This window comes from Ranitomeya variabilis, chromosome 2 (genome assembly GCF_051348905.1).
Source record: "Ranitomeya variabilis isolate aRanVar5 chromosome 2, aRanVar5.hap1, whole genome shotgun sequence".
NCBI lineage: Eukaryota > Metazoa > Chordata > Amphibia > Anura > Dendrobatidae > Ranitomeya > Ranitomeya variabilis.
In genome coordinates this window covers 254,187,060-254,205,472 of record NC_135233.1, presented here as the reverse complement: position 1 = coordinate 254,205,472, position 18,413 = coordinate 254,187,060, and the positions used below count along the sequence as shown (strand labels likewise).

The 18,413-nt window shown below is 46.0% G+C and overlaps 1 protein-coding gene across 2 annotated transcripts in view; it reads left to right on the top strand.

Annotated features, from left to right (window-relative positions):
• The window catches only part of SETX (senataxin), a 41,133-nt gene extending 24,612 nt beyond the window's left edge, over positions 1-16,521 (top strand). The window contains exons 9-25 of one of the 2 annotated variants that reach the window (XM_077284677.1): positions 2,306-6,037; positions 6,140-6,248; positions 6,486-6,656; positions 6,955-7,187; positions 7,326-7,493; positions 7,767-7,923; positions 9,301-9,402; positions 9,522-9,628; positions 9,888-9,959; positions 10,370-10,519; positions 10,598-10,705; positions 10,990-11,162; positions 12,795-12,887; positions 13,386-13,550; positions 13,720-13,818; positions 14,508-14,595; positions 15,110-16,521. In XM_077284677.1, coding sequence (XP_077140792.1) covers positions 2,306-6,037; positions 6,140-6,248; positions 6,486-6,656; positions 6,955-7,187; positions 7,326-7,493; positions 7,767-7,923; positions 9,301-9,402; positions 9,522-9,628; positions 9,888-9,959; positions 10,370-10,519; positions 10,598-10,705; positions 10,990-11,162; positions 12,795-12,887; positions 13,386-13,550; positions 13,720-13,818; positions 14,508-14,595; positions 15,110-15,739 — 6,357 coding nt within the window. In that variant the 3' untranslated portion in view covers positions 15,740-16,521. Of the gene's footprint in view, positions 1-2,305; positions 6,038-6,139; positions 6,249-6,485; positions 6,657-6,954; positions 7,188-7,325; positions 7,494-7,766; positions 7,924-9,300; positions 9,403-9,521; positions 9,629-9,887; positions 9,960-10,369; positions 10,520-10,597; positions 10,706-10,989; positions 11,163-12,794; positions 12,940-13,385; positions 13,551-13,719; positions 13,819-14,507; positions 14,596-15,109 lie in introns of those variants that run through there. The other variant, XM_077284679.1, reaches the window with a different exon arrangement.
• Positions 16,522-18,413: the final 1,892 nt, after the last annotated feature.

Genomic DNA, 18,413 nt, shown 5'->3' with positions numbered 1-18,413 from the left:
AGGCGAGTTAGAGAGGTTAGATAGGGAGCAGAGGCGGGTGAAGATGAGGTCCAGTGTGTGACCATCTTTGTGAGTGGCTGCAGAAGACCATTGAGTGAGGCCGAAGGAGGAAGAGAGAGATAGAAGTTTAGTGGCAGCTGAGAGGGAAGTGTCAATGGGTATGTTGAAATCGCCCATGATGATAGTGGGGATGTCCGCAGAAAGGAAATGAAGTAGCCAGGTGGTGAAGTGGTCAAAGAAGGTGGTGGCTGGCCCTGGGGGGCGGTAAATGACAGCCAGTTGGAGGTTGGAGGGGGAGTAGATGCGCACAGAGTGCACCTCAAAGGAAGGGAGGGTAACAGAGGGTGGCAGTGGGATTGGGGTGAAGGAGCAGTTATCTGACAGGAGAAAACCAACTCCTCCACCATGCTTGCTGCTGGGGCGGGGTGTGTGAGAAAGGTGGAAGCCACCGTAAGAGTGCAGCAGGGGAGGCCGTGTCAGAAGGGGTGAGCCAGGTTTCGGTGATGGCGAGGAAGGAAAGTTTGGTAGTAACAAAAAGATCATTAACCTTTATGCAGGATTATATGGGGCATATTTTAATATGGAGCATCTTATGGGGCCCATCATGAACTGTATGGAGCATTATATGGGGCTCTTGATTCAATATGGATATTCAAAAACACTTAACCTACTGATGTCGCAATTAATTTTACTTTTATTGGTATCTATTTTTACTTTTGAAATTTACCAGTAGCTGCTGCATTTTCCACCCTAGGCTTATACTTGTCATTAAGTTTTCCCAGTTTTTTGTGGCATTAATTAGGGGTCTCGGCTTATACTCGGGTTGGCTTATGCTCGAGTATATACGGTATTTTAGGTTTTTTTTTTTTGTTTTTTTTTCTTCTTCTTCTTAAATCATAGCCAGATGAGGGCTTGTTTTATGGGGGACGAATAAGTCTTATTATTTTTTTTTTTTTTGGGGGGGGGGGGGGGGGGGTAGATGTGACTTTTTGATCCCTTATTTTTATTTAGATGAGCAATTCTCTTGTGGATTTTACTGTGTGGGTTAAATAAAATGTTAAGGTTTTTTAAGTCCTACAAGGAGACTTGCGATCCTACATGATACACTGCACTACTTACCCAATGCTCATGTGAAGTGCACATTATGCTTGTGCATTAGGCTTCCATACATGTCATTGCAACAAAAACTCCCATAAGGTATAATACTCAAGGGAATAAGAAGAGTTCCCAAAATTATTGATTTAAAAATATTATTTCATTGTATATCTTTGCCAGAACTAACGTAGAACTTATATTGTGTAAGGGGTAATCCTGGGAGGGATATAGGACATCTGTAACTTATTTTGGTATTTGTGGACCTGCCATATGATATATAGACCCTTATATCTGTATATAGTAATCCCTTTATATATTGCATAGGTTGTGCCACTATAGGTTTACGGAAGGGATATATATTTATATTGATTGGTCTTTTTGATGTGCTTTGTATTTGATGTTGTATCCCCATTTGGTTCTGCTTGGTGTCCCCAGATGGTATTTGGCTTTTTTAGATTATTTTAATTTTATATTTAATAAAGTATATATTTTTACTCAATAATTTTGGGAACTCATCTTTTTCCCTTGAGTATTATACCTTATGGGAGTTTTTGTTGCGATATTATGTTGAAGTGCCCCTTTAATTTTGGACTTATTTAAAATTTCCATACATGTCAGACTGAGAGGTCATTGGAGGTCTCTTGCTTCTACAGCACCCCATGATTGCATGGACAGTGGTAGGGAGCTTCTTCCCTCGGAAATAGCTTGGATTGCTACAGCTTGTGGCATTTGGGCTTTTGAACAGATGGGATCAGTGGTTTCTGTGATCTTGGCCATTTAAAGCCCAAGCCAAGCGGTCATTAGCCATGTGACTGCCATACCAGGAATGGGGGACACCTATCCCAGGCTTCTAAAGTGCAAATTGGGTGATTTTAAAGCGCTTTTAGTGACCCACCCCCCCACTTTAAAGAGATGTATTAGTGATCACTAAATGGCTAAACCTAATTTCTTATTTGCAGTTTTGCTTGATTACTTGCACCTCTAGAAGCAAACTTGCACCAGATTTTTTCAGAGATCTGTCCACCATTTTTAGTTTATGCTCCACAGCAAAAAATATTGGAGATATTGGTATGTAATATAAACATCACCACCCCTGCCCAAAGGCGGTACATAGCACTGTATGCTGAGCTGCTGTACTGCATACATTGCTTAGACAGGTATTTTTATTTTCCTTGTGGCATGTTTTCAGTCTTTCCATCTGTATTTTCAGGACACTGGATGGAAAGGTGCAATTTGCCCTGACTATTGCCCGAACATGTATGAAGATATGCAAAGCTTGGCTAATATTCTGCAGTCTGACATTGGCCAGGATATGCGGGTCCACAACAGCACCTTCTTGTGGTTCATACCCTACGTGCAGTCAGTCATGGACTTGAAAGACCTGGGTGTGGCGTATATCATGGAAGTGATTCACCACCTGTACTCCGAAATAAAGGACGTCCTCAATCAAAGGAACAGTCAGTGCGACAAGGTCACAGAGCTTTTTATCAGGGTCCTGATTTCTATTGTTGAACTGCATAGAAGCAAAAAGTGCCTTCACTTACTCTGGGTGAGCTCTCACAAGTGGGTTGAGGCTCTTGTCAAGGGCTCCATGATTCCCATCATGGACATGGCGGCACGGCACAGTCCAACAACTTCCACTTCCTCGCCATTGTCATCTTCACCAAACTCTCAGGCATCTTCCTCAGTGCAATCTGCTTGTATACAGCTGATACGAAGCCTTTTGCGCGAGGGCTACCATTTGGGGCAGAACTCAAGCTGTAAGCAATATCTAGATAAACTCAATCTCGTCATTAGGAGAAACGTTCTCTGGAATCTGGACTTTAGCAAATCCGACATTCACGGTCTACAAAGTTGCCTTACCCAAGTTATTAAGACCATTAAGGACCGGACGGCGATGATCCCTAATTCTGTTCTGGATCCGACGACCACAAGCAAGGTTCATTCTGTTCCTTTCATTAAGTCTGAAAGGATGGAGGAGGATGATGAATGGTTCGGGCGTAGTAGTAGGTCTCCAGATATTGCTTCCGGCAGGTCATTTGAGTCTGGATGTAGCAGTGCGGCCTCTCCTGATATCGAGCCACCCGCTTTCAGCAAGCCTTCAGGACAAGGGGCAGGAGGGTTACATTTCTCAGTTAAAAAGGAACCCCAAGATGTTGGAATCAAAGAAACAGAGCTCAGCTCTTCCTTGCTTAAGTCTGTGTTAAAGACGTCAATCAAAAAGGAACAGCTAGATGAAATGCCTGTCCAAGAAAATGTGGCGCTGCAAAAAGAGCCAACGGGATGGAAGTCAAAACTGTGCAAAGTCATGGCAAAGTCTTCAAGTAGAAAGAATAAAAACAAAGCTCCAGTGCTTGAAAGTAACATCAGCCACAGCACTGAGATGGTTAATATGGTCAAGCCGTGCTATGTGCGCATTAAGAAGGAGCAAGACTTGTGGGATAGGGCAAAATCTTGTGGTTACAGAAGCGACTGTAGCGAAGGAAGTGACAACGATGACATACCTCTGTCGCAGGTCAGGAAATTATTGCATGAAAGGGTTAAAAGTGCTGTTGCAGACAACCTTCCAGTTAGTGAACAGCTTAAACGATTGTCGCTAGGAAGCGATCAGCCGGTCATTTCGATTAAGAGTGAGCCCAACCATCTGAGAGAGACTGTGTGCAAAGAGCATGTAATGGATAGCGAAGCCGATGACGATCTTCCATTGTCCGAAGTTAAAAAAAGGTTGCTGCTAAAAACTGTTAAAAAGATGGATCCTGACAATCCCAGAGACTATAAGGATTCTGATCAATTGGCTGCTCAAGAGGTGACTGCAAGCCAAGACTTTGCCTCTATAGAGAGGAAAGTGAAGGGAGCTGCAAGGTTTTTGATCTTAGACGACTCCTCGGAAACAGAAATATCCTCTGATCCGATCATAACCATCTCTGATTCTTCAGACGACGAGCAAGACTTTATTAGGGCTGTAAAAATGGAAAAACAGGAAGATTTGAGTTCTTCATCCTCAGCTAAACTTGCACAAGTGAAAAGCGCAGAAATAAAGCAAGAGCCGGAGAACTGTGACGAGTACAACTCCCAGTGTTTCGAGTTTGAGACGCGGGACGACATCTACTCAGCATGGGGAGACTCGCAACTCGAAGAGGAAAAACCCAATAACTGCAAAAAACCCGAAATCGACCAAAGACATGACGACAGAAATCTTGACTTGAGTGGTAACTTTGATCAGTGGGGGTATGACACTGATTATATCTGTGATGACGACATCGAAAGAGCCGCAGAGGATGCTGAGGAGCAATTCCAAGAGTCCGTAAAAGTTGAAACCGCTGCTCTGGGTGGTGAATGTAAAAGCGATAGATCTTTGAGCGATAAAATGAGCATCTTAGAGTATTATGGGAAACGTTTATCTGAAACGGATACTAAAAATCCTACATTTGATTCTAGAAGAAAACCATCCAAAACTGCTAAAGAAACCCCCTCGATGGCGACAGAGGCAAAAGTGGAGGCTTCCAAAAAGCATAAAACTTTCAGTGCCAAAACCACAAAAGGCAAATGCCCGCTGAAGGCACATGGAAAACCACAAAAGATTGGGAGCCCGGGCAATGTGTCACCCGCTGTGATCCCACCAAAGAAAATACGCAAGTGTCCCGAGCTGACCTCACCTGCTGAAAAACTAGGCCTAAAGAAGGGGCCTCGCAAAGCTTTCGACTTATCCCAACGGTCGCTTGATAGCTTAACAGAGTTACGCAACTATGGAAAGTCGGTTGGGTTTGTGGAAACCAAGAAGCAGAAAGCAAAATTCATCTCTCCGCAATCTATTATGGTGAAGGGGAACAAAAAGATGTTGGCTTGTCAAGATCGTCAGTTTTACCGTCAATCAAGACTGAAGAATGTTGAAAAAAGGATGTCAAGTGAGAAAGTGGAAAACATCTACTTAACGTCGGAAAATTCTGTGAAGTCGATGAGAAAAACGACGGATGACTGCTCCTATCCACAGAGCAGGCTTGACAAGAATGAAAGACTGCATGAAATCTCAAAGAAAATGGAATCTCCAAAGATGTCACCAAAAATCTCTACCGATCCCAAAACAACAAGAGAAGTATCCAATAGTCTGGAGAAGCCCATGATGGCTCAACCTCCTCCACCTGTGCCAAGGGTTACAGAGACTGAATTGGAGGATTACGAAGATGAAGACGAGGACAACTTATTTTTAACCCAAACTGATCCAGTTGATATGGACCTGTGCTCACAGGTGGAGTCCAAAATCATCGAAGACAAATGGCCGTATCCGTTCATTGTCGAGGAGGAACCTGCAGCTGAACAAGAGGCAAAAGAAACCATCAAGTGCAAATATACGGGCTGCTCCGAGCCTGTGCTGGGTTCTGGTCATCATTGTCCTATGCACGTCACATCTGAGAAAACCGATGATCACCTGTTTGTTAGACCTGGTTTGCCTCCATCTGTGCAAAAACCTACAAAAGCAGCTACAGCCAAGATTTTCAGCACTGAGACTGCTTCCCGAACTGCCAGCCTCACAAAGGACCTGGAAAATATCCCAAAGTATCCATCACTTCCAAAGTCTAGAAATCAACTTCCAAAACCTCCTCTGCCTAAATTAGTCCTGCCACAGAGCAAGTATCCGGTCTCCATGCTGACAAGTGGCATTTTACAGCCCCTAACCAATCAAAATAACGTCCCGCTTCCACCCGCCACAAACACCAGCGCAGATAAGTTAACTATAGCTGGACGCTTGCCACCAATGGATCAGGCCTGGCTCATGAAGGAGGTCTTACACTGGAAATATGACATGTTTGACAACTTCCAGCATTTCGGAGCCCCCAGTAATCTCTGCACATTACCACTGATGAAGGTGCCGCTGATGTTCTCCTCCTATGATGAGTATTTTAAGGTCTTCTTCCCTCTGATGCTCCAGAATGCCTTTGAACAAGTAAGATATCATTTTTTTTTTTTATTTTTTTTTTCCAATTACAAGTGAAGCTTTTCTCGGAGGTTGTCACATTGATTTTACTAATGTCCTGTATGTTAATAGTTGGCGCAGGAATGGCTAGGAAGACGGAGGCCACAAAGCTCCCATCCATATAAACTCCACCTGCAAAATTTCTGCCTCGATAGCCAGGTCAACCGGGGAGAATTTCGAGGTAAAATCTTTTTATATCGAATTTAATTTAAGCTTGGTAAAACTATTTTCCAAAAACCACGCCACTCATGTCCAAATGCCATATGTGGAATTGCAGCTCCGTTTTGATAGTGGCTGCAATACTAGACACAACTTATAGATGAGAGGCCCTGTTTCTAAGCCTGGACAGTTCCTTACGTCCCTCCTTTCGTAAGTTTCAGCTTTTCACATTGGTTTTCTTACTTTGCCCATTTAACAGCCTGGATACGGGATAAAGACTTAAACTTTCAACATCACCCAAAAGAGGACGACTTGGTCTTTCTGCTCACATCAGACAGCCATTCCCCAGACGAAAGGGAGCCCCCAGCATCACTGGTCTATCATTTTGGACATGTCTTCCGATTTACCCGTTCGCAAAAAGCACAATACTGTAAGTAGAAAGTCAGGAGGATGGACCTGCTCTGGGATTTTTCCATTTATTAAGTGGTAGCACTTCTAAGCAAGTCCAGAAATTGTGGGTAATTCTAGAACTAGATTTGTCATGTTCAGAACCCGTTTTCACCCCTAAAGTTGGTGACCATTATTTACATAGGCTTCAATGGAATACTGCCCCTTCCTAACTTAAGTTTTGCCACTCGGGTCAGTGTGAATTAATGTGAACCCATAAATGGCGGCAAGAAGAGATCTACAGTTAAGTGTCAGATTTAATTGTATTCCTTGTATTTTAGTTGAGAAGGAGCAGTACACTTTTTGTGACTTGTGTATCCACACATATGGAAACCTGTCGGCATTCCGCGATCAGCAGGTGCAGTGCATCATAATCGGAAGCTTTATAACAATCCTGCGGCAATTTAAAGCGCTTCTCCAGCTACAGAGGAACCCGCTGTTCCGACCCATCATTCATCCCAACAGATCAGACTTCTTACCGAAAGACAGCGCTGACAATAATTGCGCCAGCCCTGTAAGTGCTTCGTATGGAAAGTCTGCCTTTGACTGTAGTGTGCTGAGCCAGGTTGACTCCTGCGGAGGGCAGGCTGTCATCTCTGATTTTGGGTCCTGCAGTGGATTCACATTTTACAATCTATTTTTTCATCCTCAGATTCTCAACTTGAAAGAATATAACAGCGACCAGAGACTCGCAATCGAGCGGGCATACATCATGGTGACGCAACACCCCCGATTGCCCAAGATGTGTCTGGTACATGGACCTCCGGGAACGGGCAAATCTAAGACCATAGTTGGCCTGTTATACAGGATTCTCATGGAGGTACGTTGTACATAAGTGAATGACCCATCTTTTTCTAAAGGTGGAGCTGCTGGCTATCAGCTGATTGCTGTGGGTCACTTGGAGTGTGAGGATAACGGCAAAGCGGTCAATTTAAGAGAAACCTGGTATCACATCGCAGCTATTCTGATAAACAGGTGATAATGGTCCTGTTGAGTCCTCCAGAGGTGGGGCAGCTCATTCCAGATGATAGACTGGACGAGGAAAGATGTGTTCATATTGGCGTGATTACTAAAGTGTATGTCTTCTCTGTAGAAGAGGAACAGCAATATCCCGGATCAGAACCTGAAAGCCAAAAACAAGCGCAACAGAGTTCTGATTTGTGCCCCGTCCAACGCAGCGCTGGACGACCTGATGAAGAAGATCATTCTGGAGTTCAAGGAGAAATGCCATGACAAGAAGAATCCCCTAGGTAAAGAGGTAGTTGACTGCCTAAAGAAAACGTTGAGATAATATAAATATATACTAGATGGTGGCCCGATTCTAACGCATCGGGTATTCTAGAATATGCATGTCCACGTAGTATATTGCCCAGCCACGTAGTATATTGCCCAGCCACGTAGTATATTGCCCAGCCACGTAGTATATTGCCCAGTGACGTAGTATATTGCTCAGCGCTGTAGTATATTGCCCAATTACGTAGTATATTGCCCAGTTACGTAGTATATTGCCCAGTTACGTAGTATATTGCCCAGTGACGTATACAGCACAGAGCCACGTAGTATATTGCACAGCGAAGTAGTATACAGCACAGAGCCACTTAGTATATTGCCCAGCCACCTTTGTCACAGGTTAAAAAATAAACATCTACTCACCTTTCCGAGGGCCCCTTGTAGTCCTTGGCAGCTTCCGGTCCCAGGGTTGGTCTGAGCGCAGGACCTGTGATGACGTCGCGGTCACATGACCGTGTAGCGGTCACATGACCGTGACGTCACGTCGTGTCCTTTCTGCGCAGGCGCGCAGGACTTGTGATGACGTCGCGGTCACATGACCGTGACGTCATGGCAGGTCCTTCTGCCATACCATCTTTGCCACTGCAACCTGCAATGGAAGATGGCGGGCTGCGCGAGCGGCTCAGCGGACTACAGAGGGTGAGTATAGCAGGTTTTTTTAATTTATTATTTTTCACATTACATTTTGTACTATTGATGCCGCATAGGCAGCGTCAATAGTACAAAGTTGGGGACACACAGGGTTAATAGCAGCGGTAACGGAGTGCGTTACCCGCGGCATAACGCGGTCCGTTACCGCCGGCATTAACCCTGTGTGAGTGGTGACCGGAGGGGTGTATGCGGGCGCTGGGCAGTGAGTGCGGGAGTAAGGAGCGGCCATTTTTTTTCCGGACTGTGCGCGTCGCTGATTGGTCGCGGCAGCCATGACAGGCAGCTGGCGAGACCAATCAGCGAACGAATAACCGCGACAGACAGACAGAAGGACAGACAGACGGAAGTACCCTTAGACAATTATATAGTCGATATAGAGATATATAATATATATATTTTCCTCTTGCAAGGCTGCTCTGCCATTCTCTGTGCTTCCCGTGGTTGTTGTTTCAGACAAGTAAATGACCACGGTGTTCACCTGAGGAGGAAGTCTACAGACTGTACATCCAGTTTTAGCTGGACAGGCATGTGACTGCCTCTTATAGTGACTGCCAGCAGTGGTCAAATGCCAGTCTCTACAAAACAGGCAGTGGTGGGCTCCAGGCAGCCTTGGAATAGAACCCCCCCCCCCCCCCCTCAGAGATCAATAAGGCGGTTTACTTTATTATGGACTTATTGCATGACAGGAAACTGTGGAGACATAAACCTGGTGCGACTGGGAGCGGAGAAGAGCATTGACCCTGATGTTGTCAAGTTCAGTCTGGATTGTCAAGTCAACCACAAAATCAGTGAGTGAGGCCTGCTGCCCCCATGGTTCATACACTGGTGGCAGTGCGCTGTCAGGGCTAAATGTTCGCTCTGCTTTAGGCCTCCCTGGATGAAGATTTGATTCTAGCATTCTTTTCAGGCAGAGCTCACCAGGATCAAGGAATTTTCCGACAGAAGGAAGCCTTGGACAAGCAGCTGGACCAACTGTCCCGCCAGAGAGCGATGGAGCGCTGCAACAAGCATACTGTGAGTTCAGCGTGATTTGCCCTGAGTTGTGTTAGTGTTAGGCGCTTCTGGATTTGCTTAGACATCAATCAAGTGTGGATGTAAACATGGAGTGAGAGGGGAAAAGCTGCTTCATAGGAAACATTCACTGAGCTTGCAGACTGTTAAAAGTCCACCTGCAGCCTCTTAAGTGTGCACCTTTTGCAATGAGAAACCTTATCGGTGCATTGTACTGTATGGTTGTTACCTGAGCTGCAGGATGTTTTCTGTTATATTGCAGTGTGAAGAGCTTGATCAGAAAATTAACAATCTGTCAAAAGAGCGGCAACTTCTGGCTAATAAACTGAGGGAGGTAAGAGTCCGGTTTTGTTCGTGCCCTTAGGGACTGTGAACTTGTGATGGCTTTGACTACGCAGTTCACTGCAGTCGTATGGTATTGCAGTGTATGGGGAGAGTGACTATGCTATGAAGCCATGGGCTGTTTTACGATTTGGTGCCATAACAGGCAACCTCCTGGTTGTGCCAGTAGACACCAAAAATGGTGACTTGCATTTTAAAGCCCATGACATGCTAACCATGCAACTATGGCCACTTGCCAGATATCTGGTATTTGTTATGTAGTTTAGAGTAGGGCTTGACTGCCAGCCATCAATGCAAGATGTCTGCTTGCTATGGTGAATCATTATAGTCCTCCTGCCGTGGGCTGAGCTGGGCACATTGTGGTGGTCTGGTAGTTAATGAGACCTTGTCCTTTATTTAAAGGTGCGCCGGAGACCACAGGAGGTCCAGAGGAATGTCATCCTGGAGTCGCATGTCATCTGCTGCACGCTGAGCACGAGTGGGGGGCTGCTACTGGAGTCCGCCTTCAGGCAGCTGGGACACGAACCCTTCAGCTGTGTCATTGTGGACGAGGTTAGTTTCCCGGGCGTGGGTAGAAACCTAACGGGTGATGTGTAGTGATGCCCAGACTCACCGATCCTCCTTCCTCAGGCCGGACAGTCGTGTGAGGTTGAGACCCTCATTCCCTTGCTCCACCGATGTACAAAGCTGATTTTAGTAGGAGACCCCGAGCAGCTCCCTCCCACCGTCATCTCCTCGGTAGGAAAAAAAATACGGAAATATTCTCTGCACAAAATTTTTTATAATTAATCAAGATTTAGCTTTGCTGTTTTCCAGCTTATTTCCTCATCACATCCAGAGCTGCATCAAAAATTAGACCTGTGACCTAACACTCTATGGAAGTCACTAAACGCTCACAATGCACTGTTCTTTGGTAATGGGGAAACCAGCAGAATTCTGAATGCAGCTCAAGATGTGACTGAAGACAAAATCTTCTTGTAACTGGAGCAGTTTAATAATGTAATTTACTCCGTTCCCTTCAGAAAGCTGAGGATTTGGGTTACGGGCAGTCACTGATGGCACGGCTATGTCGACAACTGGAAAGCTCGGGCCACGGCAGCCTCATTCTGCAGCTGACGGTGCAGTATCGGATGCACCCAGACATCTGTCTCTTCCCATCCAGCTATTTCTACAAACATGTACTGAAGACAGACCGGTGAGTGCAGCGAAGAGTTAGAGTATGTACAGGCGTTCAGTAATTGGCAGTGCTGCCGACTATTGAACGCCGATGAATTCGCATGTGTTCACTGAACTGCGGATTCACCGCATCCAATACATTGTACAGGTGAAATTCCTCTTGCGGAGGCTCGCGTCTCTACAAAATAAATTGACATACTGTGGTTTGGAAAGACGTGCCACATGTCAGTCTACGCAGGTGATTCGTGGGTGTCTTTCTTGAAATCCCATTCACTATGCTGTAACATCTGGACACTGCACAAGTACTCAGAGTCCAACCCTCAGCGCTTACTGACCGTGTACACCTTCCCTTACAATCGCAGTTCTCCCCCTCCACCCATTGTAAAGCTGGATTATTAGTTTCATCTATAAACTTTCTGCTGTTCTAGAAACAGAAAAATATCCAGCGTGTTGAATAAAGTTCAGAAGTCTTTATTGAAGAATTAAAAAGACGCACCAGTGTACATGGGCAGAAAAAATGTGCAAATCTCGCATACGTGTTTCGGAATTTAATCCTTACTCATTGCATTCTGTTTTTGGTCTATTACAATGAAACACGAACAATGTAAATATCTGAACTACTCTAACAGGTGATTTTTTTTTTTTTTTTTTTTTTTTCAAATTCACCACAAGATGCCACTTTAACTTACACTCGCATTCTCAGGATTATTTACCGCTTTATGACTGACATCTTCAGTACTTAGTAGAACCCCTCTTATTGTTATAACCTGCTGCAGACTGGATACATACCTACACACTGGCTTACGGCAGCTTTCCTGGGAAATCTCTGCCCGTTCCTCATGGGTAATGGTGTCCAGATCCGTAATCTCAGATTTGCACCCGTTCACATCCCACCAAAGCTTTTCTATGGGGTTCAGGTCGGGTGACTGATGGCCACTCCAGAATCTTCCAGGACTTCTTCTGACCTCGAGCCTTGGTGGACTGAGAGATGCTGGGCTCATTGTCCTGTTGGAAGGTCCATGGGTGCCCAAGCTTCACTGTGAACATCCCTGATTCTTGGAGTTCTGGCACAGAGATCTTTGGTTTAGTATTCGCCTTACTCCACAAACTGAGACCTCAGCGCCGGCTGCCACCGGATCTCGCTGCAGGTTTTCTAGCTCCGGCCCCTGAGGAATCTGGTGGCAGCTGGTGACTGCCTCCTGTTCCTGCAGCCGCTGCTCCTCTGTCACCTCTACTTCCCACCATATCCGTACAGACACTATCTACTACGCCATCTTGTCTTCTCTTTGTGGAGCCCCCTCTTGTGCAGTCACGTACCCCCTCGCTGCTCTGGGTATTTAATGGTTTATCTCATGGTCGGTTATAATCTCTGGATTATTACAGCCGGAGCTGGAGACAAATGGCTCTTATGGGGGATTCTAATAATGAGACTACAGGATTCAGTAAAAGGGGCTTTTTGTGGTGAATTTGGAGAAAACGCTCTATTGTTCAGAAATTTACATTTTAATTAACCCGTGAAACAAGCAGTAATAGTGTATTAATTTTACTAAAGAACCAGATTTACACCAGGGGGAGACTGATCGCATCTGGCTATGATGTTGCTAGAATAGGCAACTGGACTGTGTGATCACATTGTCTCATGTTTCTGCAGAGCGACGGAGGAGGTGCGGTGTTCTTCCGAGTGGCCCTTCCAGCCGTACATGGTGTTCGATGTGGCAGATGGCTATGAGATGAAGGAAAAGGAGTAAGGGCAGAATTAATCATGGTGACCCCATCTCCGCTGCGACTTTGGTGCAGTTATGTCCTATATTAACAGCTACGACCTCAGACCAATACACTGTAACAAACTAGGATAGGAGTGTATTACTGTGGAGTACCTAGACTAGACTGATACACTGTAGCAAACCCTCAGACAGGTTTCTCAGCCTGTTTTCATTCACTAACAGCAAGCTTAGCTCTTGAAATGTAAAGTATAGTAATATACCTTTTTAGGATGGGGACTGTAGTCTGTGCGATTATACCCACACCCCCAAACAGGGCTGTAAATAGTAACACACGACCCCCTCAGAACCTGGAGGTATCACATGATCTGTCTCAGCCAGTCTCTGAAGATGATGCAATCTGCGAGTGAATGTCACATGATTCTGCTTCCAGCTACTGACTGGCCAAATCAGATCACGCGATGTACCCTGGCTGACATTGCTGGGGTTCTGAACATTAACATGGCTTCCTTCTCCTGCAGGTCGTTTGCCAACCCACAAGAAATAAAAATGGTGGTGGCGTTGATGAAGCTCATTAAGAGCAAGAAGGAGTTTACTTTCCGCAGTATCGGGATCATCACCCCGTACCGCGCCCAGAAGATGCTGATCATCAACGCGCTCCAGAAAGAATTTGGAACCGACTCCAGGTGAGAAGTAGCCTGTACTGAATGTGGTGGGGGAGCAGGGAGGGCCTCTCCTGATGGATGTCCCCTTACCCAGTCTGTAGCGTTTCCATTCTTATATATCTGCTCCTTCTGGCTTGACTAATCGCAGCAGACATGACCTTGTGTTAATTTAACCTCTCGTGTCTTTTAGACGTATTGAAGTGGATACAGTGGATGGATTCCAGGGGCGGCAGAAGGACTGTATCATCGTGTCGTGTGTGCGGGCAAACTTCGGCCAAGGGTCTATCGGGTGAGTCTTGTGCCGTTGTATAGACACTGTGGGTTTATGAGGCGCCTTCTGCCATTAAAGGGTTTGTCCATCACTAGGACATCCCCTTCTCAATGAGTGGTTTCCCCATCAAAAGAAAACGCCTGAGAAGAAACTGGATTACGGTATATCTTAATTACCCAGATGACTGTTTTGCTTACAAGTCACTATTACAGGCTTACACAAACAAAAGTATAGATAACAGCATATACTTCTTGGTTTGGTAAAAATAGTCTGGGTAATTAAGATATAATCCAGTTTCTTCACAACCCCTATACGTGCCTCCTGTACCGGTTCTCCTGAGGGGTTGTTCACGTGAGCCCTGCGAGCCCAATCATCGCTGGCTTATCTCTCCCCGGCTTTGGACCAAGTAATTGAGAGGAAGTGAACGGTAGCTGCAGGTCTAACTTCCTGTTAATAATTTGTCAGAACTGGGGTTCCGCTCACTTCCTGTCAATTACTTAGTTTTCTGAAGGCAGGAAGAGAAGCCAGCGTTGTTTGGGCTCACGTCACCAACCCCTCACAAGAGCCCTGGGAGAGCGAGAGCTGGCACGGGAGGCGAGTACATGTGCTTTTATTTTAACGGGAGAAAATGCTAAAATTGAGAAGTGGTTGCCTAATGGTGGACAACCCCTCCAATATTCTACTTGCGCCTTCTGCCTTACATTTAGGTTCCTGGCCAGTCGGCAAAGGTTGAACGTGACCATCACGAGGGCCCGGTTCAGTCTCTTCATCCTGGGGAACCTAAGGACCCTAATGGTGAGCAACACCCTGATAATTTCCAGCATAGTGGTGATCTTATGGGGGCAAGACTGTTTTTGTACATCCTATCACTCGTCTCAGAGTACTACAGGCACCCTGAAATGGTTGATAATAGACCACCTAGCACACCAGAGCTAATTTGCTTAGCTGGTAGAGCTGTGGCCAGCCTGCTCCTTTATGATTCAGAGGTTTATACATGGATTGCTCTAGGACTTCATAGCTGCTCATTAGTGATGAGCGAGTGTAATCGTTGCTCGGGTGACCTCCGAGTATTTGTTAGTGTTCAGAGATTAAGTTTTCATCCCGGCCGCTGAATGATTTACAACTATTAGCCAGCTTAATTACATGTGGGGATTACCAGGCAACCTCCACATGTACTGAGCCTGGCTACTAGCTGTAAATCATTCAACTGAGGCGATGAAAACTTAATCTCCGAACACTAACAAATACTCTGAGATCACCCTAGCGACGAGTATATTCGCTCATCACTACTGCTCATGTCTTCTTGCAGGAGAATAAGGACTGGAACCACTTGATTCAGGATGCCAAGAGGCGAGGAGCGCTCTTCACGACTAAGGAGGAGCTCTACCAGAAAGACGTCAACAGGATCTTGAAACTGAAACCTGTTGTAGTGCGGACGTCTCCCAACCATGCAAGTGGGCCAGTGGTGGAGCGGCCAGCCTCAGCTGGCAGTCATTCCCATACTCCTCCTGCAGATGCATCGGCCAGAGACCACATCCTGCCTCCAAAACGGGTGGTCCCGGCCCCTCGGCGACTCGTGGCACATCCTGCCGTGGACATTAGACCAATGCAGAACCGTACGGTGGCTCAGGTTGCACCGTCTTTCAGAAGAGGGAAGCTGGAAGATCCCAGACTGGCACGGCGGCAAGAGTCCAGAGATCTCAATCCTTCAGCGGGAGAGAAGTCAAGTGTAGCACATCCCCACAGCCGCTCCCAGACGCACTACTCATCATCATCATCATCATCAGTAGCTGGAGTCAAGCGCCCCTCACATCCCGCCTACAGAGACCAGCTGCCACCCAGCAGAGCACATGGCTACTCCAGAGACCAGGACTATCGAAATAAGAACGTGCAGTTTGACTATAACCAGGACGCCAAAAAGAGGAAAGTCTCCTCCTAGCGGCTGCCAAGTTTACCCCATGGGCAGGACTTTGTCTTCTATACCAGTTGCTGCCAAGTATTCAGCACTTAATGGCACTTTAGAGACCCGGTGCACCATTTAATTAATGGGGTGTATGTAAATGAGGCGCAATCATTGTACAGTAAAACGCTCTGCACCTTTCTCATAGACTTGTATTTTTTTTAAATGCTCGCTTTTGTCAAGATTTTTGCTTGCTGTCAATGGATGGGAATATTGCTCTTCGGAGCAGAAATGTCAGCTGGATATGAGTTGTTAAAGTTGACCTTGTTCTGCTTCCACAGCTGGTGTTTGTTACTGTGTGTCAGCACCTAGAAGGTTGTCTGCATTGTAACAACCCATCAGATTCAGCAGAACTTGGTGCTGCATCTGGAGGCAAGTGGGAGTCATTCTTACATGTTTGATACTGGCTGATCGTGCATCCCAGCAGTGTGTGGAGCCATAACGTCATCAGCGCCGATCATCTCTGGCTGCGGACATGAGTGGCGAACTCCCTGTAATCAGGGCCAATTTGGAATGTTCTCATCCACTGACTGCAAGCAGCGGTATTGATAAAGGTGGGTGCTTTGAACATGGCCTAGTAGACAGCTCCAGAGCTCTTTATTACACTATGCCTTATACATTTTTTGTACAGTTCTGATATTTGAGTTTAACACATTCTATAGCAGTGTGATCACTCCCAAGTTCTCGCTCACAGACTTTTGAGGATGGCTGGACAAGCAATGTTCTGCAAGTTCTTATTTTTATAAACGGATTGAACCTGCTACGTGTTTGTTGACCAGTGTTTTTTAGCCTGTACCTGCAGTGGATGACAAGGACTGATGTAGCAAGAAGTGGTGAAAGGCTAAAATCCCGCTTCGGTCTGTTGGACAAGGGGAGTTTCCTTCTCACCAGTCCCAATGTATGAGGTAACGGAAGGTAGTTACCGTAGCTTAAAAGGCAGTCTGTCGCCCCCAACTTCAGTTAAACTAATCAACTAGTCGTAGAGTACTTGGTCCCTATAAAGAAATCATATTGAGTATTTTGAGTTTTATCCATAAAATGATCTTTAACCATATGCTAATATTATTGCATGGTGCACCTGGGTCTTGGCCAAAAACCTCAGTGCACGTTCTGCCCCTCTCCCTGTGCTGACTGACAGTACTGAGCCCTGTGTGCCCACACTGACTGCAGGAGCAGAGCAGGGGTGCAAATATCCCTTTCATCTCTGCAGTAAGCAGCTGCTGCAGGCGAGAGATTTGTGCACATCTGCTCTGCTCCTGCAGTCAATGTGTACACAAGGCTAAATAGTGCAGACCCCTCTGCTGCGAGCGTGAGCAGTGTCATGCTACTGTGATCCGATCCTCTCTCATGTGACAATTGGATCACAGGTGCAGAGAATGAGATTCATTTCTCCACTGCCTGTACTGATTGTCGGGTGCAGTTCAATGTTGTTCACGTACCCTTTGACTTGGTAGGGTGAGATACACTGCTTATAGCAGTAAGCTACCATTTTTTTTTTCTCATGCCTCATTGAATAGCACTGGTCAGATTGCAATGTGAAGTTTTCTCGCATTGCGCTCCTCCGTATTATACACCAGTGTGAGCGAGCCCTAGAGCAGAGAGGCTGCACTTTTAACATTGATTACTAAAACACATGCAAGATGGTTTTATAAACAGCTTAGATGCCAAAACTTGGGTCATTGTCCAAACATTTCTGGACTTATGTATTTAGTGAGTGCAGCTCGGGAGTATAATGCAGGATACAACTCTGGACCAGTAATGTATGTACACAGTGACTGCACCAGCAGAATAGTGAGTGCAGCTCTGAAGACATTGGCTGCACTGTAATTCTTTTTTTTCTTTATCACTTCATTGGGGGACACAGGTAACCATGGGTGTATGCTGCTGTTGCTAGGAGGCTGACACTATGCAAAAAAAAAAAGGAAAATAGCTGCTCCTCCACCCACCGACAGGCACAAAGTACCTCAGTTTAAGCTTAGTGTCTTGTAGGAGGCAGACCTTGATCTGATCCCAGATTTTTTTTTTTCCAGGTCACCTGTTTTATTTTATTAATCTTTTTCCTTTGTCTTTCAGGTTTCTTCATCTTCTGGGTAACAGGGTGTAATTTCTCACCCTGTTTTCCCACCGAGAGAGCAGTGTGATGTCACCCACATCGCCCACTCTCAGACCTACAGGCAGGCCTTTATCCAGTCACCCTTACGGGTGTTTCAGGGCGATTCCTGGTGGCCAGTCCTTGCCTTTTCCCCTCCTCACCCCTCTCCCCGGAGCGGGCTGAGAGAGAGACTGTGGTCACCAGCGGTGGCCTCCCCCTTTGTGTAAGGGGTTGATGCTGTCTTCTGCACTGTCCGGAGACGGTGCTGGAAGGAGGACCCTTTTCTACCAGTGACCCTCATACATCCGAGGGTTCCTGATGATGTCCTCGTCAGTGAAGAGGGATTTGGAACTCACCTTTACAGGTATGCCCTTTTCTCTATCCCTGGCAGCTACCTGCCTGCTTCACTGTTTACCCGCCACAGGACAGCCGCACAGAATATGGCGCCACTGAACGGCTGCAGCCATTTTTTCTTCATCCTGGCTAGTGCTTCGTTAATGCCCCTTTTCTGTAGAACGTGCTACTGTGCCCAATCAGAGGGCCGGTTCCCTCTCCTTCTGT